Source organism: Brachyistius frenatus, unplaced genomic scaffold (assembly GCF_029030835.1).
Source record: "Brachyistius frenatus isolate BFR_SWC_R1_liver_20210118 unplaced genomic scaffold, ASM2903083v1 Contig_193, whole genome shotgun sequence".
In the NCBI taxonomy this organism is placed as follows: Eukaryota; Metazoa; Chordata; class Actinopteri; family Embiotocidae; genus Brachyistius; species Brachyistius frenatus.
This window is the reverse complement of record NW_027210792.1, coordinates 212,267-237,116: the sequence shown is the minus strand read 5'-3', so window position 1 is coordinate 237,116 and position 24,850 is coordinate 212,267. Positions and strand designations below refer to the sequence as shown.

Below are 24,850 nucleotides of genomic sequence, written 5' to 3'. Positions count from 1 at the left end.
AGATAATAGTGAGGAAGGGGTTGCTCCTATCGAAGAGCTGGAAGATAAAGTCAATGGCACAGTCAATAACAATAAGGTTGTCGGCTTTAATGAGGAATGTTAATTTAAACACAATCAACTGGATTTCAGCTTAGCTGATTATCAACCTTGGACTTGTATGAGGCTGTTGATAATGCTGGCAGTACAGAGAGGGTGTTTTTATCTGTAACTGCTATTTTCAGAGGGGCTTTTCAAATAAAAAATCAGTTTGCCTTTTGGCTGTTTAAACAAACAACCAAACACACAAAAAAGAGAAAAATTTCAAAAAACTAAACAAAGACAGGGTAACACTGCACATAAAACTTTATTTAGAAAAACCTTATAAAATATAAACTCTGGATAACAAACAGTAATTTAAAGTAAATATAGCCAAAGTCGCTGGTCCCTCTGTGAAATGGACGTCCACCCACCGTTCCCACTGGAGCCATTTAAAGTCTCAGTTCAAACCTCCTCCTCATGTTACAGGCAACGCAGCGAGCTCCTCACTCTCTCCTTGATCCCATTCCATCAGCAGCTCTGAGGACACCTCTGTAAACAGATGATCCCAGTCCCAGCTCACATCATCCTGCACAGCAAAAGAGGGGCAGAAAAGAAGAATTAGAGACGCACCAACGAAAGAGAGCATGGGGGAACAAAGGGGGCAAAGAGAGGAGAATGTGGGGGGGGTTAATGTACACATCATAAATCTTGATTACCTGGGAGACAGAGTGGCAACCTCCCCTGCTGCTCTAGAAACAGCTGGACGGGCCTTCGTTGGGAGCTCACAAGCTATATTTACTAAAAACTCACTCACCTCCTTCACCTCCTGCTCCGGTGCTAAAACCTTGGTGAGGAGCTTCAAGTCAATCTCTCCGTCCTGAAGAAAGAGTGCAGGAAAATTCACTGAGCTTGAACAAGCTGCAAAGCATGAATGCACCACCTTGAAGAGAAAAGACACAAAGTTGTGAAACGTATTAAAAAATAAATGTCCTTTACTTACTAAGGTTTGGAATGCAGAATAGTTAGTCAGATCATTGTCCAGATCTCTGTAGGTCATCACCCGGTTCACCTGGATGCTAACAAGAGTGACAGGAAGTCCAGAAAGTTGAGAAAAACAGGCCAGTGATTGACTCATGCTGATAACGAACTTGTATTTCAATCAAAACATCACGTCGCAGAGAAAAATGCTGTCCTCACACGCCATGGACAGGAAGACCGAGAAGTGGCTTTAGATAAGTTTGAAGTTTGTGCACTATTAAGCTCCAAGACTTCAAGCAAAGACCACAGAGAGCAGGAGATGGTTGCCAAGTGTTAAACGCTTCAAATTGAAACCCAGCTGCTTATCTGTGGGTTGGAATTAAGTGGGGGGGCTCTCAAAGTGGCCGGGGCCTAGCAGTGCATGCCAGTCCTACTTACTGCACATTACACGCTACATTGCCCCCGCAATGAGTTCAATGTGGATATTATCTCGCACAGAGAGCAAGCCCCAGCCTAATAACCTCCACCGCTGTCATAGCCTTGCTACATATTCGACACATGTCGGCGTGTCTCTCACTGCCCTGTAAATCAAAGGGCCCGGTTAGTAAGGACCCTGGTAACAGAGTTGCATAAATCACACCCAACTGTTATTTCTCCATTTCAGCCCTATAAAGCAGGGCACTCTGCGACGGCAGGAGTGGAGGACAGGTAACATCACAGTCACCGGAGTGAGCTGCTGATCCAGAGCCCTGTGCATGGATGGAGGTGTCATACAGAGCGAGAAGGATAAACTATGGAGAGTTTAAGGAGTTCGCTACCTCGGTGGAGCAGCAACCTGCATGGTGAGATCTTCTTCAAGGTCTGGAATCACTGGAATATCTGGAAACCAAAAACAGAAAGCGTCTGATTGAGAGAGGTCTAAAAAAAAAAATGTTTTTATACAATCAAATGACTATTCAGTCATTTTCCTCTCAGTACAAAAACACTGATTAAAATACAGTAAATCCCCTGTGAATGGCTGCTAGAAGTGTGTGTGTGTTTCTGAGACTATGTGTATGTGTGACCATATCTGTGTGGCACTTCCTCCCCTCCCGCTTGCTACATCCTCATAAGAGCTGCCCTGTCACAATAGCCATGCGGCCATGAATATTCAGGAGGCAAGGCGGCAGCTCATCCTGCTGTGAGAGGGGCGCTGGCCAGGGGCTCCCCAGAAAGCACCCCCTGCTACCTTAGCATTTGGGCCCTGTCAGCGCCGCCCACCCCGAGGACCTGCAGTGGCCGGTAGGCCGACCTCCGTGTCCACTCTGCCACTCCGACTGGGGCGGCATCCAGCCATGTGCAAGAGTATTTGCTTGCGGGCCCATCTGTGTGGGGTCGGAAGTCACAGTGCGGCCTGGCAGGGGCTGCAGTGCCAGGAGCCGCCAGCCCGCTGCTCAAACAGTGGGAACCCACTTTAATTGGCAAAACGCAACAGGACAGAGGATGGCTCCACTCCCAAGAAGGACAGGGCAAACTTTCACAGCATTTTTCAGATGGACATATCAGGGCAGGGAAATAACAGAGGGATAAAAAGGGATGTAGAGGGATTGGTTGGAAATCAGCTACATAGTTAATAACGAATAAAGAGACTGAACACCTCCCTGCATGCTGACTTTCATTGTCCTAAAGCCACTTTACAGGGAAAGATAATACAATAATATAGCGTTTTTTGTGTCATACGAATAGCTGCCAAAACTGTAACAGGCTACCCAGGTGTCCAAGCTGTGGGGGCGATGTGTCTTTCCTGAACAATATTTTGTGGCGGGGCAGCAGACTGCACATCCTTATTAGCTCCACAGCTCAGTGTTGACAGTAACAGAGCGAGAAAGGAGTGGAAGCAGGAGTCAGAGGAACAGGCAGATAGTGGGAGAAAGAGAGAGAGCTGGACTGCATGAAGAGGGTTGTCAGTAATCTCTAACCACAGTACTGCACCCTGAGGGGAAAGTCAATAGAGGAGCTAAATAGAGGTGAGGAGATGGAAGTCTGCATCTGATGTGAGGAAATATCTTGGCATCTGTGTCACCGTTCCTCCAAAATAACCCCTGAAAATAAACTTAAGTTGAAGAAACATCGATCTTTGATGGAAGGAGGAGAAAATATTTTGATTCCGGACATGTTTCTCAGGTGGATGAAGAATTCTGAAAACTACCCATCAAGTTTTCTCTATGGAAACCAAAAGCTCATCCCCACGCTGATAACTTACTTCTTTCTTTTTTTTTTAATTAAACCAAATTAAAAATGCCACGCTCGTTTAGCCGCTGACAAGATTCATCTGTGTTTCTGATATCCAAATAAATGCGGGCGCGGGTATTTCATATTCATGAGGCCCCGGTGACACTTTGTCCTCTCATTTACAAAGCACAGCGTTCAGCAGAATCCGTCCCCCCTGGACCCCCAATCAAATTTAATGGTCTTAGTGCAATGACATCAAAAAGCTTTGCCGTCCGGCTTTGCAAACAGCTTCGTGGTTGTCTATCTGTCCACACACTCCGTTTTTCATCTGAGCCGGTAATGCACTATTACCACAGTCCATGAGAGTTCAGTGTGACGTGCGCTGGCATATGTTGTCTATATGCAAAGTCTATTATTAAGTGAAAAAAGGAACAACATCTTTTTAAATGAGCCTCAACTTCAAACTATTACCGGAGGTCAAGCAGGGCACAAAAGCAGCTGCAAACAAGTCAGTGTTTTCTTCCGACTCCATCAGGAGGAGCCGTCTCTCACCGGCGGGCCACACATTACCCACACCGGCTTCCTTCGCTCAGCTGGACATGTATCAAGGTGGCTTTTGTCTGGCAGCGAGCAGGCCACGCGTATCCTTATTACACGGTCGCGTCCGGCTTCCTCGCTGAAGCATGTAAATATCAAAAGGGGATAATTTGCTTGTGGATGTAGACATATTCCCGGCAGGCACGTGCCAGTCAGCGACTTTGGAGAACAGGACGTCTTCTCCACATCGCTCGGGCTCCTATAATCTGCGCAGGGGTCCGGTCAAATGATTACCTCGGCACAGAATCCATTTGAAAGGCTTATGGGACAATATTCAACATATCACAGTCTAAAGAGCACGCCAGCGAGACATGAAACAGATGAGTGTGTTTGCGATACTGGTGCTATTTTAAGTGACCAGCAGGAGGCCGCGGGGCCAGCTGATAGGGAGATGGGAGCAGGGGGGGACTGGGTAGCCTCCTCTCCCTGCCTCTCTCTGTGCTTGTAGCCAGTGGACATAAGGGATAAGGGCAGGGGACATAATCAAGATCGCAGGGGCTATCTCACTAACCCTCAGCACTGTAATTTCCAATGCCCCTGCCTGCAGCTCTGTATTAAGAGGTCTCCCTCCACAGAGTAATAATCTTTCCGGCGGCAGTAACTGCAAGAGAACCAAACCTCTGGACTCGTCTTTCAACCGGCTGTTTTAGCCAGCATGCTGACAATACAGTGTGTGTGTGTGTGTGTGTGTGTGTGTGTGTGTGTGTGTGTGTGTGTGTGTGTGTGTGTGTGTGTGTGTGTGTGTGTGTGTGTGTGTGTGTGTGTGTGTGTGTGTGTGTGTGTGTGTGTGTGAATATAAGAGAGATTTACAGTTTTATTAAACATTTACTGGAAGCCCCGCAGTTCATGTTAGCAATTCATTGATATTCATTACAATCTAACATCATCCATGTTTTAGAATTTATACTTTTTAAAATGTAATGTTCAACCAGCACCAGCCAATTAAATACAGTGTTGTAAGACAACACTGCAGCAAAATACAGAGGTGTGGAATTAACATCAAGCCTCAGTGATATTTAATGATATTGTTCACAATGTCTCTGAGAACCTGAGAAAATGATGATTAAAAGTAAAATATTTCAATAAATCAAAAACAGACAATTAATGAAATAAATTTGTTTTCATTGTTTGAAATGTCATCATGTATTTGTAGCTTTGGTTTAAGTTGAATACATTATTTTTCGTTTCTTTTCTTAGAATTTACTAAAATATCCTAAATTAAATAAATCTTGCTCGACAATTTTTAACAAAGTTACAACACGCAGGTTGTGATCAAATGTCATTTGTTAATTTGTTCATAACTGACATCATATAATATCTTTAGCACCAATGTCTTGAGGTCCTTCAGCAGCGTACAATAACCGATCTTTACTATTTCCTATTTCCACAGCTGCTCCACACTGCAAAATAGAACAATTATCTTTGGCAGCACCTTGCTGAACTTTCCCCCCTCAGTCCTCAGGTTGTTTGTGGTGTGCAGTCGAGCCCTCAGGTCACTCAGTCAAAAGCAGCAATGTTACCATGAGATCTGTATTCAGCAGCACCTGTCTGACAATGTGTGTGTGTGTGTGTGTGTGTGTGTGTGTGTGTGTGTGTGTGTGTGTGTGTGTGTGTGTGTGTGTGTGTGTGTGTGTGTGTGTGTGTGTGTGTGTGTGTGACTAACTGTGTCGCTGTGGGTGGCGGGTGGACGACCTCAATCCAGCCACAATACTCTCCATCAGCGACGGATCTGATGTTATTAAATGAACATATTCACTTGTCATGTTCATCAAAAGGGTTCGAGCTTAGACGCTGCCGCACACTCAAAGGCAGACTCGTGACACATGAATCCACGCTGGATCCAAGGAGAAATATGGCCGGAGCATCAGTGAGAAGCGATGATCTGACTGCCTGCTTATCTGCTCTACTTTCACAGGATGAATGTGCCGGGGAGGCACTGAAGGGCTCCTCTTTGCCCGTGAGGAGACACACCGAGTGGGGGATTGCAAGGGTGCTCTTACCTCCTTCATCATCTGATCCCGGGGGAGTTTGTGGTCGCAGGCGGCGGCTGTAGAAACAGGAAGTGTGAGAGTATGAATTATTGAATGCTTTCCAAAGCCAGCCTGACGGTGAGGTCATCATAGGGAGTGAGTGAGTTGGCTCCTGGACTTTGCTTTGATGATGGGCCTGTTTTTGTTCTCTCTCGTGGTCGGGCACTTGCTCAGACTTCAGAACAGCAGCCTCTGACAAAGGTGCTCTGAGACGGCGTTGTGCTGTCTGGGCGAGCAGCCCACCGGCCGCCGGACAAGATCACCTCTAAGAATTTCAAAAAACAAAACAAACCCAGCTGGAGCCGCCGTCTGAATAAGTATTACTAAGACACGACAATTGTGACAGAAGCACAACGTAGGGGATTTTTCTGCAGGGTAACATCATCAGTTTCGCACAAAGCCTCTGTGTCACTACAGCCATTCAGGCACCAGAGCTCCAGCTGCGATGATGAGTAAAACATACACGACTCCGTCCTCTACCTGCCTCTCCTCATGGTGATGTCTATTCTAGTCACAGAATGATGGGAGGGAGGGTGAGACAAAAAACCTTAGAAGAACAGGAAAACAGCAATAAAAGTGATGGCAACTCAGTCACGCTGTTTTTGTTTTTTTTAATCATGTTAAGTGATTGTTCTCGAAAGGCAAGGATTAGTTGCTACCAAGGACAATCTGAAAGCACAGCGTCATTTCCACTTTACTGCGAAGGAAACAAACGTTTAAACTATTTTTATACAATCACACAAAAATGTAACTGCCATCGATTTCAATCAACAACTGCAAGAGTGCAATGAAATGTGTTTCAGGTGTGACTCACTCTTCCAGGTCCTCAGCTGCAGGTCTTCTTGAAGATCTGTATATCAGCAGAAAGAACACGTCTGAGACAAATTAAATATCACACTTATTACAGTTTTTTCCTCCTTAAAGTACAATATTAAGCTTAAAGCTTCCTGACAGATAAATCTTCTTCGTCTGTATCTAACGATTAGAGTCTATAACAGTTGTGTGCCCTCGCCTGCTCTGTTCAGAATTATGTAACTATTTTCAGACTTCTCTCTATTTATTCAGCTCAGCATGAAGAAAGCATGCCAGCGCCCCAAAATACTGCGCTTGACACTTCTCTACCTCAACACAGCATATTTAGCACACACTGTCTATTTTCTGAAAAGTATCAACCACCTGGTGTGAGAGGAGAACAAATAAAACCACATCGTCACTGCAATAAGATATTAAACACATCAATTCAGATGTTTTTTTTTAAATATATATATAGATATATATATCTATATATATATATATATATATATATATAAGTAGTCTAAAAAATATGTTTCAGTACAACAAGTTTGAATCTTTTTTTTCTTTTTTTATGGCGCACAATACTTTTGCTAGTTCTCCTGGTTGAGTAGTGCCCCCTACTGGACTTAAAGGTAATTCATTTAGTGCTGCAACAGTGTTTTCCTTGATGTTATTTCAATTCTTCTTCACTACCAAATCTCAAGACGCTCCAACTGTCAGTATTTACAGATGTACAATAAATTCATATATGAAATATGCATCAATTTGTAGCACAAGAATTAAGAGGTGCTTAATACAATATGGGGACAACACGGAAAACAAGCTTGGAAAATAAATCCAAGCTTGTATGTCTTCACAATAACTGTAACCCATACTTTTATTTCAACAAAAGAGGGATCCAGTATTTGTTGTGCTTCATTTCTTTTTTTCTTTTTTTTTTTTTTTTATTCCTGAAGGGATTCTGGGGGTGATTTTCCCTTTTGGACTCGTGTGTCTACGGATGGAGGGTGTTGTACGCTGTGCAGATTGTAAAACCTTTGAAACCGATATGATTTGTGATTTTAACAACGAGAATATAACTGATTTCAACATTTTAAAAACAACTTGCCTTACATCTGAATACATACAGACACTTAAGTTTTAATGAATTTATTTATTAACGTGTATTCAAAAACATGGAAATCTCTCAGTTAAAATTGAGTTTCTTTATTGAAAAAAATTATGGATATGAAACATTATGAGATAACCTGTTATCTGCTAATAATGTTAACTCCTGCTTTGTCAGTCTTTTGCATGCTGTCTGGTGACACACCAACAGCCTTCAAGGTGCTACAGTCCAGCCAGGCGAGGCAGAGAGAAGCTGAGGGAGCCTACCTGCCTGCCCTTGGACGGTGTCCTGTCTGGGGGGGCGGGGGTGGCGACACTTAAGACACATTACAGGCCCCTTGATTAAGACTCATGTAAGGCAAAGCGATAGACATGGTAAAACTGTCTGGAAAAAGTTGTTAGGGATAAAATATATTGTGACAACCTGGTTTCAAAGGTTCATCAATAAACTGACAGATCATTTAGTGTCAATTAGAAGTGATAGATCGACAAATCCTGGGATTTCTGCGCTGGGATTAGTGGGAGGAGGGCAGTGGTGATTGAGCATGAGGGGTGACATTGAAGGGAAAAGTCCTTGCCGGTTCCAGGGGGGACCATTACTTACTTTGTTTCAGAGAGGATCAATGCACGTGCAAACCCCTTTTACACCTCCTGTATTTCAATCACTTTGAGACTAAGAATCAAGTTGGGTTACGCAAAAGCGCAGAAGCGACACACTGACCTTCTGTGAGAAAGGAAAGATCTATTGAGTTTGCTGTTTTCCCTGCTTGCACTAACGGTGCAGTAAACTACGCAAATAAGCACAATTGACTTTGCCTGCTCACTTCAATGCATCTCCGAAGCTCTCACCTCTACTGAGACTGAAGAATAGAATCAGTGGCAGGTGGAGGAACAAACTGCCCTGCAGTATATTAAAACGTCCCAGTCAGTCATGTACAGTGTTCAGATTTAGATTTGTTTGTTGGAGGCGAAAGCTTTTAGCAAACACCTTCCATCTGTTCCAAATATTTCATGAATTCTCCATGTTATGCTCCCTGTGTAAAGAGCAGACTGCAGTGGTAAGGGGTGATTAAGTGGCTTGAACCCCTGTGATGAAGTGGCTAGCTGACTAACAGTGCCCTCCTGTGGCTGATGCATTAACCATGTCAATTACCGCCTTGCTCACAGATGAAGACGAATGGAGAGTTGCCTGCTCAGACAGGCTCCCTCTAACCTTGTTGATTCACAGCCTGAGTGCCAAATATGCACTGATAAATAAGCTCATTCAACAGCATGAGAGTTCATTAATAACACATAACACAAGACCACAGCTCGCGGTCCCCGCAGCACAGGAGACGGAGGGAAAAGGTGAAGATACGTACTTGGCAGAACCAGGCCCGGAGCTCTCTTCTGCCCAGCCACCCTGCCGCCGGGCGGGTTTAGGAGGAGGGCCCTGGGAGAAAGAAAAAAAACTTAAATGGCAAACAGCTTCGTTGAAAGTCTACTCACTCACGTAGAAGACAAATAAATTCCTTTTGAAAGCATTATCCATTCTGCTAGGCTTTAATCTTTGAAAAAAAATAATTTAAAATAGCATGTTTTTATAAGATAGCGCTTTAAATTTCACCACAATTATGTGTCACATTAATACGTATTTGATATAGCACTGAATAGGCTATATTTTGAGCTTTCATATCCATAAACAAGAGACAAGAGACCTGTTTTCAAGACTTTATAAAGTGTAAATGTGCCAGTAGAGGGCCCTCTTGTCCAAAGCAGAAAATCAAAACGCCAAAAGGAAAAGCAGCCCCCACAGCATGGCATTAATGCACAAGGCAGGAAAAGTACGTTTAATTGTCCTGCTAAAGGCACAAACTTATCTTCTAATGTTGTTCTCCAATAAAAGTTGCAGACTACTAAAACAGTAAGAACATTGCCTGGTATGTGCAGCGAAAGGTCACCTAATTGTTTTGTTTATTATAGTTTTCAGTGATGTCCGTTCGTAGCATTCAAACATAGAGAGCAGAGTGTGGGAACAACATCTGACCCTAAAATAAATTCAGAGGAAAAAAAACGCACCCCCACCCTACTCTCTCTCTGTGATTCTTTGATTCTGAAAATAGTAAACTGAGTATACATCTTGATCCTGAGACCGAGGCCCTGAGACCAGCACTTGAATGAATGAATTCCTCGGAGCACACGAGGGTGGGCACCAGACAAATGAATTAAAAGGGGGGAGGGGGAGGGGGGGAGAGGCACAACATTTCTCATTACTAAATTGGGTCTGCAGAGGACAAAGTGTTCGTGAAGAATTTCTTTCATTTATGATGAAAGAGGAAATAATCTTTCATGGCTGGTTCTTTTACCGAAGCCATTTATAAATCTGAATGTCACCATTAAGCGGGGCAGAGGGAGGGGGAGCCCACTCTGCCCCGCTGTATATTACCATTAATCGAGAGAGCTGAGGCTGAACGAGCTCCCTCAACTTTGTGTAATTAGTAACTGTCTCTTTAATAAGAACAAAAAGGATTACAATAATGACAACTGAGGCTTTCCAAGCAAGATTACAAAATTTCTTAGAGTAATGTGAAATTCCTCTGATGTTTAATGTTTGGTATTTCTGACAATGAGCAATCTTCACGAGAGACAAGATAAGAAGGTCAAGTGTGTTTGAGTGTAATAAATTCTTCCTGTGAGACTTCAGCAAAAAAGTGGAGAGGAGCATACGTGTCCTGAGAAACAAAACACATCCGTGCCTCAAATTCTGCATGACCAAATATGAACCTCAGAGTTGTAGTAAAATAGTTCTAACTGTTGAGGTAATTAGCTTTGCCCTCATGGTTTCTAATTTGGGATTTTCTGATGGTCTCTAGTGCACGGAAATAGTGATGGCCAAACCCTATGAGCCCATATAAGCAACTGAGTCTTTGTTTAAAAGGATGTCAAGAATGTGACCAATCAGTTGGGTATTTCAGGCAGAGGAGGTCAGGGTTGATAAACGAAGACTGCAAAAAAACACCCTTGTCGCACGACACGCTGGAAAAATGCATTGCATGTGCACAGCAGGTCAGAGAGAGCGCGAGAATACTGGTTCATACATTAGGGAAGTTTGGCCTAATTTGGGAAGATTAGCCTAAAGCAAGAGCATCGCTGACATTTTTTTTTCGTGCTTCGGGAATGCTGGCTGGTTTACAGTTTGCCGATTCAGGAGATATGACTGATTCCATAAATGCCAGCAATAGCGAAGGGAAGTTATTTGTTATATTTAAAGTGTGGCTTCTGATACAACTTCTGGTGTGGATTTTATCCTATATTTAATCTAAACTTCATCAATACATCAAACATGTTTCGGTGGAGGGGAAGTGAACCCGGAGTGAATCATGTAAAACTAAGCAGTGTTGGAAGAGGGGACTTATTATAATTGATAGAAAGGTAATGGGGACTGAATTGGACCATTTACAGGAGCACATTACTGTGTTTTGTGACTCTAAAGTTTAAAAAGGGTTGCAGAGTTAATATGAGGTAACGCTTCAAACACTTAATGCAAACACGAGACCCAGCACACACACACACACACACACACACACACACACACACACACACACACACACACACACACACACACAGGGCAAATAACGAGGAGCAGCTTTTCTTTAAATCCTGCCAAAGTAGTAAATAGAAACTCAGACGTCTGAATCTGTGCTGTGTGTGTTCAAATATCAAAATCCAACCAACTGAACTGAAGCAAACAAGAGTGTTAACTCACGTTTTAAAAAAATTTTTTTAAAAAAAAATCTAAGATGACAGTAAACGGTATGAAGATGATATTTGGGGCTTTAGCAGCAGAAGCCATGCAAAGTCACTGCTTTTTGTACCATGCGACCTACCTCATCATCATCCTGCAATTCATGTATAAGAAGGAAGAAGAAAATGCATGTTTATGCAGCTTAATCGTAAAGTGTAATTATAGCACACGGCAAAGTGTTATCAAATAACCACCTACTTCTCCCCCTGAAGCGGAGGTGGACGACTTCCGTGTGTGGCGAGAATCTTCAAATGGCGATTGGTCGGCTGCAGGGCGAGCTCTTCGTCCAGACCTGGCAACCTGGAACATATGCCTCATGTTAACATGGGAAATCATTTTGTATTTTTGTTTTTTTACTTTTTTCAAGCCAAATGCTGACACATGCATTCATAATTTGTGGTTTTGCTTGAACTGGACCATCTGTTGACAAATGACACGGTTTACACACAAAATACAGCAGGTCAGGTTGTTTCTACTGACTGGAAGATGCATCGTTTTTTAGGAACAAACAACAAAACAGAACAAAAAAACAATACAAACACGTGATTATCTAATGAAAGAAAACACTGAGCGGTGCATGTCGGGAAATTTCGGGTAGCATGGCAAACTAACTTATCTAACGTTAGTAGGATACTCAGATACACACACACAAAAACATCTTTCTGTCGTTGCTCAAAAGAGGCAAATGACCGTGTGTGTCTCCAAGAAACGATTAAGTGAAGCAGCTTTCTTCCCGACTGACTGAGGTTCATGCTATCGTATTAGCTCCGTAGCTAATGCTCGTTGCCACCGTTACCGTGTGGATTTATTTCACGGGGCTCCAAAATGCCTGTTAGATCTGCCTTCCCATTTCCTCACAGCATCGTTCACGGGTCAACGCAGTTACTCACATTTTTTACCGGTGCAGAATCGCCGAGCTGAACGTTATCGTCCATTTCCCTTCCCTCCTCTTTCCCCCTTGCTTAGCGAGCGAGGCCAGGTTCTTCCTGGGTGTCAACAGGCGTCACGTGGCAACGCTCTCCATGGTTACGCCAATCAGAGTCCGTCACGCTCACAGACTGAATTAAAAAAGTCAAGTCTCGTTAAAAGGCTAATATGAGAATAATAATTTTTTAAAAAAACAAACATGATATGAATAAATTAATAAATTACCGATCAAATTAAATCGAACTGAAACTAAATAAACAGGAGAATAGCTCAAATACAAATAACATATTTATGACAAATTAACTGTAATAACTGTTGCCCTTGCTGTTGCTGAGTATGATGATGATGATTATGAACCCCTCTCAAAACATTTGAACTTTTTCTTCAGACATGAAGCTCTATCATCCTAATTCTCTCCCAACTGAACTGGCCTGGATTTGAATATATATATATATATATTTAAAATATATATATATATATATATATATATATATATATATTTAAAATATATATATATATATACAGTTCTCCTTATTGCCCGCTAGATGTCACTGTCGCGCGTGTTTTAGTTGACTGAGATGCTGAACGGTAGCAGCACGCAGCGGATCAGAGCAGCTGGCCGGGCTCCCCTGTGCGCCCTCAAGCTGTGGCTCTCTATTTGTCCTTTATTTTCTTCTAAAACTTTATTCTATACTTCAAAAACATAATAATGGCGTGCGCAATAACCACAAGTCAAGTCCTTCATTGATGGGGATGTATGAGCACGCAGCAAAAGGTTGCTTCATTTCAATCCTATTCATCAAAATACAAATGGTGTTTGTTCTCCATCTGAAGAAAGAACAGAAAACAAAAGTATTCCCCTGCCAAATCAATGCAGTCATTGGGTCTCTCTGTTCTCTCTTGCGAAATCACATTGCTCAACAAATACGCACGGTCCATTCAAAAACAGATTTCACTACATCAAATTCGAAGTGTCATTTCAGAGTAGGACAGATCTCACTGTCCGAACACAGCAAAGCTATAACTTGCTGCCCCTCCCTCGGAAACGTCACAGCGCGTGGCTATAAAGAAGGAGTGCGAGTGAGAAGCGGCCGAGTGTGTTTGAGGTTGGACTGCAGGGTGATAACAGAGGCGCACTGGCTCCATACGCGCAAGTGGATGGTAAGAGACTAATGCAATGGAGAAGCTGAACCACGGTGCAGAGATCGGCCCCCTGTAGACTGAAGAAGTGAGGGAGAGGTGCTTGAATGAGACACGGGGGAATGAAGAGTACAATTAAGAGTTTTGATGAAGAGTTGAGACTATTTTCCAAAATGGCACGGATTTGCTCCCAAGCAAATGCGAACTTTGCAAAGATGACATAGCACTTGAGAAAATGGGATTCCTGCAGGAACAGAACTCACTCACGACCTGAATGAAAAGATAAAAGGGATTCTATTCAAATCGGAATTTTGTTTTGTTTTAATTTTTCTTCTTTTTATTTGACAAGCCTCGGTTGTGAGTGAACGCAAAGTGAAATATGAATCTGGGCAAAGCAATTCTGTTTTTCCTCCTCTCAAGTTGTGTGACAATGACTTTCTCGCTATCCACTTGCACCACTGTGGACATCGACCACATAAAGAAAAAGAGAGTGGAGGCGGTCCGGGGACAGATTCTCAGTAAGCTCCGGATGACCAGTCCGCCTCAAACAACAGGTCCAAGTCAAGTACCGTTTCAGGTTCTGGCCCTTTATAACAGCACCAAGGAGCTCATTGAGGAGCTGGGGAGAGACCGGCAGCAGAGTTGCGGACAGGATAACACGGAGACTGAGTACTACGCCAAAGAGATTTACAAGTTCAACATGATCAATGGCCCTCCAGAGAACAGTGAGTTTATTGTTTTTGGTCATGAATATTCACGGTTTTCTTCCAACAAACCGTGTCTGTTCCATAAATGTGTAGAATTTGTCATATTTGATTTTGCCTGTATGGCATGCAACTCGAATTTGATGCCCAAACGCAGAAATCATTTTACAAATCTGTCCAAAATCCTTTCCCTGCTGGGAAATTCACTTGCGCAAATCTATTTAGGCCCATTAAACACACGCTTTTATCTCGCCTCGATACGTAATTTGTAGGCGGTGTAAGAATGGCAAAAACAGTAATGAGATTTTTCCAGCTGGTGTGAAGTCCACTCGTGTCCGTGCAGCTTTTACGCACAGACGCGCCAGTGAGCAGTGGAGCGTCGCGCGAAGGAGAGGGCAAAGTAAACAGTCTAATTGGAATGAGCACCACTGCTCATACATACCTCACCTCGAAGCCATGGGAACTCCAGCCTTAGTCTGACACATTCCTATGCGAGGAAAATTCTCAGGCTGTTAAGTCTACGATTTATTGCCAACTCCAATACCTCATTTCCATTTTCTGGCCGTGAGTTTCCCAATATTTTTCATCCACTGTTACTCGCTTCTATTTCTCCACTATTTCTAGTTGCTGCGTATTATGATCTAAGTCCCTCGTTCATCCATATTGGTATTTCCTGAATAAAGCATGGCCCATTGATTGTCCCAGAAATCGAATCAGAAGCTCAGTGAGCAGCAGATTCTCCAGAGAAAGTCGGTTTTTGAGATGATCAGTAGTTGGATTTGTGCCATATATTCACGGTCAGAGGCCTTTAGTGCCTGGTGTTACCAGTCTGAAATCAACAGGTGTTTATGCTGTGCTGTGACACTGAGCAGAGCCTCTGCCGGGTTCCAGCGTAAGCCCTGAATCAAATCCATTTCACAGGTCCCACAAAGTGCTTCTGACATTCAAAATACACAGCTCGGGGGTTTATCCGCTGGTCAGAGGTAGCCAAAGCTCCCAAAACAAACAGAGGTCTAAGGAGTGGGATCAGTGATGGCCAGGTGCCCGGGATACATCACTGGTCTCATACTGTAGGCCATAGGTGATAATACAATACATGAACTTGACTCACTACTGGCAACACTTTCTGCCCGACAGCTTATCCAAGAAAGATATTACTCAAATTAACAGAAGGTGCCAGCGTACATTAATTAACACTTTTCTCTCCCCTTTCCATTATGTAATTTTAAGGAGAGCTGGACATGTTGCAGTCTGTATGAACATAACGTCTGTCACCTTGATAATTTTGCAGTATAGTTCATTTTCATTTCTGCTGGATATAATGAGTTTTACATTCATCGTTCTTTGGAAGGTGGGAGTGTTTGGGAATATGCTCAAGTTTTGCCCTTTTTTTTTTTTTTTTTTTATTCCTTCATGCTCAGTTAAGAAGTTAAACAGAAACGCTTCTCTCATACTTTAATGCACCACTTTGGACTACTTTGCTAGACACGACTACAAATGCAAATTTAAGGCATTTGCTATTTATGAGTGGATGAAGCAAGCCCGAGGCAGGGCAGCGATTTAGAGCTTCCTTCTCTGGTGCATCAGAAGACAAGTGCGTACAAAACCGAGACAAAGACATATTTTAACTGGGGCATCCCCCGCTTAAAATAAACACGATGTGACACGATGACATTATGAGACTCCTCTGACTGGCCATGCCTCTCGCACTAAAGCATGCAGTGCCAGTGAAATTTCAAGCCAATCATTGACTCAGTGTTGGGTCAGTAGAAAAATGAGGACTGGCGCTGAGGACAGCAGGGTATCTGATATATGGGATAGTAGAAAGATGATGTCATCTGAACAAACAGAGACAGAGGTCTTTGGCTTGCTCCCAAAGACACAGCATCTCTCCAACACACTCCTACGCCTTTAAAATTTTTCGCTTCCTCATCTTTTAATCAAGCGGGGAAAAAGTTGTTTTTCTTCAGAGTGGAGATCCATCACATTATCTCATCTACTGGAGGGCCAGCAACAGTCAGTGTCCACAGTCTGACGGAGGAAGTAGAGAAATTAGACTTTTTGAATTGTGAGCATTAAAATTGTTGTGTTAACTTCTTGGATAAAAGCTGAGTAAAAAAAATAAAGCTTTTCTATTTGAGTTTAATGCAAAGATATTCAAATTCCAGATCCTGCAGTTGAAGTAGGATAACAGAAAAGTCTAGCTAATACATTTCCAAAGACATTTCTGTTACGCTCTATGAGATCTGGACACCCCAGCGGCTGGCCGGCACCTGCCGACTTATGCTTCCTATTTCCCTTGTTTACCTCCACAAAGCTCCGGAGAGACTGACATCACCAACTATCCTCTGGGCAAAAGGGCAAAGAGAGGTGATTCCTGAGAGCTTTTATCAGGGAGCTTCAGTGTCATGGGAGGATCCCCGACACAGCAGGCTGAGCGTGTGTCAGGGCGTGAGGTGGGCTCAATATAGCGTTCTGGGCGAGGCACTTTATTTGGGGCTTTGCAGCTGAAGTATTCAAGCTGTCTGTCCCCAGGCTGTCTCTACAAGTTGACTTCTAAATCCCACATTTAAAACACATTCCATGTTTAAATTAATTGAGTGATAATATGAGAATGAAATCAAACTGGGCATCATTTTGCTATCCAGGCTTTTATATGGGACTATAAATACACTTTAATGAACGTGTTAATGAGGATACCACCCAGTAAAACTCTAAATAGATCAATTCTCTAATTAGAATCGGATCTAATAATAGGGTGTTATCTAACTAAATCGTTAGGCATAGCAGTAGGTCTTTTGTTTACTTACATAATGTTTAAATTAACTCACTTTCTTTTCTTATTGGATTTAGTTGAAGAAATTGGACTCTGGAGAAGCTTATTGACATTAATCTGTGCTGCGTCAAACAGTTGCCAGGTTTAGCTTGTGTCCTGACACCCTGGAGAGATATCATCTAAAAATTTAAGGGGTCAAACAATTAATGAATGTATCTCATTTTAATTACACAAGCAATTCCCTCCCCCCCCTTCCCACTCCCCCACTCACCAACATGGAACAAATTACCTTGCAGACCCTTGGCAAAAATAAGCCATAATGTGAAATCCACCTAAAACCATTGCAATGGGAAAAATGAGGTCATCCAAAAGGAAACCAAAGACTTGATTAGAATTTCAAATCTCCCCTCGAAGTGGGGCTTTCCACCTTCTGTGGGGGAGGCAGACGGGGGCGGGAGTGGGGGGGGGGCAGAGCAGTGAGTGAGGGGAGGAAAAGGCTACTGAGGTTTCCTCCTTATAGATTGTGTGGAAACACTGGACAGATATCTGGCTGAGGATAAATGTTGAGAAGGTCACCTATAAATAGGGAAAGTTGAAAACAAAAACTTAGTGGAAATATCAGATAATGACTGGGAGGACACTGAAATAGGATTATGGGTCAAATGAAGTACAGATACTTGGAGATGTGCGAGTTCCTTTTGCGTGACACATGAAACAACTCAACTTCTGAGTTTCCATTCGTCCCACGACTGCTCGAGGTGCAAATCAGCTAAAGGTGCAATGCGTCTCTTAACCACCAGCAAATCTGAGGCTTGGTAGTAAAGCTTAAGCTTGAGGTAATAAATTAGCCAAGGCTTGGCTGTAAATGACTGTTTCCACTTGGCTCATAAAAAGTTTGCTATGTGCTTGTTTTGCTCAACACTGCATGTGCTCGGCCTGTTAAAATAATAAACTGCTCGATGGTATAATGGTATAAAAAAGGGGGAAGGCTTCAATGCAGCAGGAAGCCTTTGAGAAAGAATCACAGCGTGGCCATTTATTCAGCTCACACTGCTAAAAGGCCAGCGTGCACACACACACACACACACACACACACACACACACACACACACACACACACACACACCATGTTAAGGTGCAGAGCAGGTTACTGCCTGTGAAGCTCGCTCTCAGTGGCACCGCTGTTATGATGGAGTCTCCCTCCTCAGCTGCTCAGGTATTGTTCCGCTCCAGCACGTGAGCCCACATGTTTCCCGCTAAACCTCGGCGTTCCAGGGAGCACTTGGCTCCCGTCCGAAATCCTTGGAGCACCTGTTGGGCTCCAGTGCTGGCAGGAGGAGGAGCACGCCGCCGCTGTCCCGCTGCAGCCTGCTCCACCACCACATGGGACATTTGGTTTTCATTTCATGACTTCAACTTGTTGCTAACTCGGACTGTGCAAAGCACAAGCAGATGGTTTGTCGTAATGGCTCCCTGGAACGGACTAGAAATAGTTAAAAAAAAAAAAAAAACCACAACTTTTGTTTTTATCTGAAAAATATTTAATGTCGTGGAGGGGAATCCTCTGCAAAAAGCTGATTAATAATCACCAAGTAAACATATCCACCCCTGTAAGGTTGTCAGTGGAAAACAGGCTCAGATAACATGTACACAATGAGGTAACAGACGAGTAAGAGCTTAAAGGGATCGAGAGGGGAAAAAAAAGACAATCTGTTTTTAAGGAGATAACATTATGTAAAGGTGCTTGATCAGTCATTGTTTCTACTTTCCCTGCAGATGACCTCCCCTACTGCCCCAAGGGTATCACCACCAAGGTGTTCCGCTTCAATGTCTCCATCATGGAGAAGAACTCCACCAACTTGTTCCGGGCCGAGTTTCGAGCCCTGCGGATCCCCAACCCCGGCGCCAAGAAAAACGAGCAGAGGATTGAGCTCTACCAGGTGTGTGTGAACCAACCGTTCGTTTCCACAGTGAGCAGAGGGCAGGAGGGGTTACGGGCTCTATTTCCCCCAGAAGGCCCGTGTAGGTCAGTGAGAAAGATGAAAACATTTATATTAGGGTGTCCAACTCCCTCTCTGCTCTTTTCAAGTGCTGATCATTATTCCATGTGCTTATAGTCAAATGGATTCTACATTAGGACAAATTTAAGAGCTTGTGCAGCCGTCTTTGAGATTACCATTCGGCAGTTTCTCCTTTCTCAGCTGTCAATCTCAAAGCAGTTGTCCGTCCATGTTAGATCAAGGAAGGTATATATATAGATATGCCCGTGCCTTTGTGTGTTTATGAACAGTTTTTGAAGTGTGTTAAAGCATACATCTGGTAGATGTCTGTGTGTAGGGTGGCAAGAATAGATTTTTTTTTCTGTTTCCTCATTAATCTCCCATGAGAGGCCAGGAGTAATGATCAGGTTCCAACATTTCCTGCCAGGGAGACAAGCGTCTCCGGACTGCATACCGCCTCTGAGGCAAGGCTCTGGCCAGCACTGAATACAGACTGTCAGGCCCCCAGATTGTTTCCAGGGGCCCGGGAGGAGATAGAGGCAGGGTCACCCACCGGGGGAGTAAACGTAGCGGCTCCCTCGCCCCCAGACTTTTCAGGCTGGAGCTGATTGGCAGCGGGCGGACGCTGGCGGTCCTCTGGCCCCTCGTTCCCACAGGAAGACAGATTAGATGCTGACAATGTTCAGGAACCTGGTTATCCATAGCGCCGCTGTGGGGCTAAGTGCTTGTACCCGCCACCCAAACACACATCTCTCACGACGGATAAACACCTTTGTTCGGAGGAGTGCTGGTGGAGATACGAACGTCTGTTGTATTTTCCTCCATCATCAGTTTTGTACAATTGAGGTCTTGACATCATAACACAGTTGGGACACGGTTGCCCTCTGAAATACTTTTTTTTTTTTTTTTTTTTTTTTTCTGGACTATGTGACACTACATCTGAGAAGTTTAAGTTTGAATGGCTAATGTGAAGGACAGCCAGGTTCTCATTGGCAAGAGGGTAACACGCAGGCATTAACTTGCAAAATGGGGATATCAACACTGGGAGTCACTTTTTCCATGAAGAGTAGACATTTGGCCCAAGGCATCCTGGAGAGTCTGGCTCAGACAGATGGCCTCGGTTCTGTGTGTATATATGTGTGTGTATATATGTGTGTGTGTGTGTGTGTGTGTGTGTGTGTGTGTGTGTGTGTGTGTGTGTGTGTGTGTGTGTGTGTGTGTGTGTGTGTGTAAAAATAAAAGAGTTTATGCAGCTGGGTCACATTTTCATCTTTCCTCACAGATCCTCCAGAAAGACGACCCCAAAGCCAAACAGCGCTACATCGGGGGCAAGAACGTCCTGACCAAGGGGACGCCCGAGTGGGTCTCCTTTGATGTGACAGAGACGGTGAGGGAGTGGCTGATGTACCGACGTGAGTGGGACACCTCAAACTTTTCCCTGCATCACACCTTATTACGTATCCTGCCAAGGAGTACTGGTTGAGTTAAAACTAAAAGATGATGGCCTCGGGGAAAAAATGTCGTGTCCTCACGTCCCCGCTCTGCTCTCGTTTCCTCCTCAGAGACCAATCTGGGCCTGGAGATCAGTGTGCACTGTCCCTGCCACACTTTCAGGCCTAACGGTGACATTATCGAGAACGCCAACGAAGTGCTGGAGGTCAAGTTCAAAGGTGAGATGGCATATGATATTAAAAATGAAGATGGTTTGGATTTGTATCAGAAAGCTCGTTTTGAAGCTGCTTTCAGTTTTAATAAAGTATCATGAAGGTGTTGGAAGCCAAATTGCAAAAGTTTCAAACTGATAATCATGTAGACAAAGGAGCAAGAAATAAAAAATAAAAAGAAGATCAACAATAGTAATGGATCAGATACACATTGATTGATTGATTGATTGATTGATTCACCTCCATGATGTGAAGTGAAAAGAATAGTTTGATATTTGTGGAGTTTGATGAGGAGACCACTCTCATGTCTGTACATTGACTTCGCTGGTTAGCTTCGCCGAGCTCAAAGCCTTTATAATCTGTTCACTTCTCTTCTGCAGCTCCCAGATAAACAGGACATTTCTGTTTATTTAATACATACAAAAACAAAAGTGGAGGGTTTAATGGGGCTTAAGTGTCACTATTTCTTAACTGGTTGCACTGATGGATTTTGTTACCATTTCAATGAACAAGACTAATTGTTTTTCAGTTAATCTACGCTAATGGCTGCTGGCTGCAGTTTCATATTTTAATAGAAAAATATTGTAAAAAAAAAAAAAAAGAATTTAATCTTCAAATCGGTCGCTCAGCAAGAAAGCGAACGAGCGTATTTCCCCAGATCGACAACAATTCCTTCAATATCTCTCTCCCTTAAGAATGAAATGAGTGAGTGAATGATTCATAAGGAAATCAAACGAACAGCTTCAGCTTCTTCAGATGTTCAAGATTAAATCAGTCTCCGTCTCATTGTGTGTTGAACACAGACCGTTGCTTCTGCAGGTTTCCCAGATCTTTGGTCTCTACGACCAGACTGTGTTTGGTCGGGATTTCTCTCTGCTTCTGATCTCTGTCGTCTCAGAACAAACAGTCATTCTGCCAGTTTGCATTCACGATCAAGAGCCAGATAACTATTCGGTTTGTTTGACTCCAGTTTGGTTTGTCTAATGTTTGAGATATGCATCTTTTCTTTGTTGAAAAATGTGGTTTATTCTGATTAGCGCTATTAAAGCTCTGCTCGTGCTCGGGATGATTCAAGAGGCTCTTTTTGGCTCCTTTTTTCCTATTTTAGTTTGTAAGGCCTTGTTTAGGTGTTTTGCTAATTAGTTATTCATGGCGTTTGCTGTACAGCTAGTTTAATTATTTATGTTTAATATGGTTCTACAAAACTGTACAGGACACAACATCTGAAGATGCCATGTTTGCACAGTGGATTAGATTTATAAATTAAAAGCTACTTTGTTTTTTTCTACTTGATTTATAATACTCTTCTTGTTTTAGAGCATTTACTGCCTGAGTTATCCGAGCCACAGATTTTGAGTCATTGTGCTGGCTGTGTTTGGCAATAATATTCCTCAGTCTGAATGAGAATCCAGTTATACAACACAGCGCTACACAATACTCCCTTCAGTCTGGTCATCAACATGTTCCTCTAGCGGCGACACTCATCGAGGTCTTTTGGTTAAGATAATGGGGTTTCTTTGTGAGAGGAAGAGAGACACAGAGCATGGGAATACAATTGATCTGGTATCTCACTTAGCGCCGGGGCCCCCGGGCCCATCGGCCCTGGGAACACTCCTGACTGGCTTGGCCACAAGGAATGTGCTGCCACGGCGCTCAGACGTTTGGCCCCAAATTAAAGAGGGCCGTACACATCCACCAGCGGCATCTCTCCTGAGATATCCACTGCTTTAGCTATCAGGGATAGATTGGATGAGCAGACACAGGCCCAGGGGGGAGGGCGGAGGGAAGAAGAAAAAAAAGGAAGTTAGAAGGACCGGTGTTAAATAGAGAAAAGGATGAAAGGGATGAGACCGAAATGAGTGTTGCCGGGTCTAGAGATTATCCTTATGTAACACTTACTGATGTCTGGTCTTGAAGCGCAGGAGTTTACTTCTTGGTATCAAACTTCCTCCTGCAGGAATGGAAGCGGACTATGATGATCTGAGCCGTGTGAAAAAACAGAAGGAGCAGCTGTACCCCCACCTCATCCTCATGATGCTCCCTCCTCACCGGCTGGATGCCCAGTCCTCCTCCCGCAGGCGCAAGCGGGCACTTGACACCAATTACTGCTTTAAGTAAGGCCCTTTCCCTCGGACTGGAAAATGCAATGCACTGCTTGGACTATCTCTCATTGTCTTTTTAAAATAATTTCTCTCGCTGCAGTTTTACAAATTTCAACCACTGGGCTTCTTCAAATAATGCCAATAAATGGCCTTGCAGACGGGGCTAAAGAGTTAAATAGCACACCAGCCCAAAGCAACAGCCAATGGAAATATCAGCTGACACATCTCTGGAAGATGACAGGGAGGAAGCGCACATGGACAGAGTACACAAAATAAGCTTGTTAATCACCCAGACGAGCATGACAGAGATATTAGCTGATACAAGTCCGGATCTGTCAGAGGACGAGCAAAATGCTACCTCCTTTTGCACACAGCCTCCTCAGCTCTGGATTTCCTCTGTTAGGCTGACAGGCAGTACCAAAGACACCTGGGCTGAATGTAAGAGGGAAAATAAGGGCACACCTAAGAGTGGAATTTCTGTAATCCTCTCTCACCTCTGACTCAGGCCATACGGTGGAAAATGTAAACAACTCTTTCAATTGTGTGCTATCTGTGATCAATCCCGTCTCGCTTCTCTTGTCTGCAGCAATTACGAGGAGAACTGCTGTGTGCGACCACTATATATAAATTTCCGGCAGGATTTGGGCTGGAGGTGGATCCATCAACCTGAAGGGTACTACGCCAACTTCTGCTCCGGTCCCTGTCCTTACCTCCGCAGCGCAGACACCACCCACAGCTCGGTGAGACGGAGCACCGCGACACGTTAAAGCCGTGAATCGCTTTAGGAAATGCGTCTGATTTATCTCCTCTTGCGTGTTTCTTCCACAGCTGCTGAGCCTCTACAACACCTTGAACCCCGAAGCGTCCGCCTCACCCTGCTGTGTTCCTCAGGACCTGGAGCCCCTCACCATCCTCTACTACGTGGGTCGCTCCCCAAAAGTCGAGCAGCTCTCAAACATGGTCGTCAAGTCCTGCAAGTGCAGCTAAAACTTCAGGTGTCCAAGGGCCCGGCGAGGAGACACGGGACGTGGCGGCTCCCAGCACTACTCAGAAGCGGGTATGAGGATTTAAAGTGGGCATGGTACAGTTTCTCCTCCATGAGTACCTCTTCCCCCTGCTTCATTCAGCCTTGCCCAAGCTCTCTCAAGAAAAGAAAAGAAAAAAAAAAGTGCAGTCCACCACTTCTGCTCAAAATCATTGGCAGCATTTTACCCAGAAGACTTGTCATACACCACTTCACCGTCAGCGCTCTCCAACCCATCAGACCTCTTGCTGATCTTCAGCAATTGCCTTTTGACATCAGTGTTTCTCATGTTTGTTTGTTTTTTTGTTTTTTTTTTATATTCCAGCATTTTGAACAGCCTGTACCTCATATGACTATCATATGACTAATCTAAGCCTGTTTTAACTGAAAAGAGGAACAGAACAATAAATGTCTTGCGATGACCAACGCATTCTCAAGGACATAAAAGTAATTGCAGCCAAAAAGAGAAAAATGACAGAGAATGCCGACTAAACCCAGAATAAAAATGATGGTTTGCTGAGAGCTCTTGGCCCCGACGCACGGGACACGTTTGGATGTCCTTGCTGGAAACTGACGCTGCGCATGCCACGGCTCCCGACACTGTTTGTTTAGAAGTAAATGCTGTTGAATAAAAATGATCTTAGGAAAAAAGAAAACATGCTGGAAACCAATCTCGATTTCAAAGTAGTATTTCCATGGTTCTGTTTACCTCTGTTATGCAGCAGGATGGTGATTCCAGGGATTGTTTCGTTTTAAAGTGAAGCCTTTCTGTTGTATGAGATGATGTATGTCACTAAGTGAATTTAACTAGATCACAAACTGTAAATGTTTTTCTTATTACTCTTGAAAACACTTTTTTTTTTTTTAATTAAAAAACGGTCAGTTGGATAGATTTGTTCTATTTTAATTGGTGGAGGTTTGATGTTTTTGTTAGTCAGTATTTTGGAGCGATTTTACTTTGAAGGGTGAATTATGATGATCAAAGCTGAGAAA

At 43.6% G+C, this 24,850-nt stretch overlaps 2 protein-coding genes across 2 annotated transcripts; one reads left to right on the top strand and one right to left on the bottom strand.

The window, feature by feature from the left end:
• Positions 1-324: 324 nt before the first annotated feature.
• LOC138632750 (Intraflagellar transport protein 43 homolog) lies at positions 325-12,501 on the bottom strand. Its single transcript, XM_069718540.1, has 9 exons — positions 12,411-12,501; positions 11,719-11,820; positions 9,098-9,168; positions 6,649-6,684; positions 5,805-5,851; positions 1,815-1,875; positions 1,019-1,094; positions 833-895; positions 325-604 (listed from the first exon to the last, which is right to left on the bottom strand). Exons 1-9 carry the CDS (start codon positions 12,453-12,455, stop codon positions 494-496), a joined length of 612 nt encoding a protein of 203 aa, XP_069574641.1. The 5' UTR covers positions 12,456-12,501; the 3' UTR covers positions 325-493.
• Positions 12,502-13,533: 1,032 nt separating this feature from the next.
• On the top strand, positions 13,534-24,745 carry tgfb3 (transforming growth factor, beta 3). Its single transcript, XM_069718576.1, has 7 exons — positions 13,534-14,312; positions 18,844-19,007; positions 20,350-20,479; positions 20,630-20,737; positions 22,689-22,845; positions 23,420-23,573; positions 23,662-24,745. Exons 1-7 carry the CDS (start codon positions 13,967-13,969, stop codon positions 23,818-23,820), a joined length of 1,218 nt encoding a protein of 405 aa, XP_069574677.1. The 5' UTR covers positions 13,534-13,966; the 3' UTR covers positions 23,821-24,745.
• Positions 24,746-24,850: the final 105 nt, after the last annotated feature.

Bases quoted from the DNA above. Each gene is read 5' to 3' on its own strand.
- LOC138632750 (XM_069718540.1), bottom strand. From the start codon at position 12,455: ATGGACGATAACGTTCAGCTCGGCGATTCTGCACCGGTAAAAAAT. The intron at 1,095-1,814 runs GTAGCGAACTCC...CACTCTTGTTAG, and splicing joins CAGGTTGCTGCTCCACCGAG to CATCCAGGTGAACCGGGTGA. The intron at 605-832 runs GTGAGTGAGTTT...TTTGCTGTGCAG, and splicing joins CGGAGCAGGAGGTGAAGGAG to GATGATGTGAGCTGGGACTG.
- tgfb3 (XM_069718576.1), top strand. From the start codon at position 13,967: ATGAATCTGGGCAAAGCAATTCTGTTTTTCCTCCTCTCAAGTTGTGTG. The intron at 20,480-20,629 runs GTGAGTGGGACA...TTTCCTCCTCAG, and splicing joins GGAGTGGCTGATGTACCGAC to AGACCAATCTGGGCCTGGAG. The intron at 22,846-23,419 runs GTAAGGCCCTTT...TCTTGTCTGCAG, and splicing joins GACACCAATTACTGCTTTAA to CAATTACGAGGAGAACTGCT.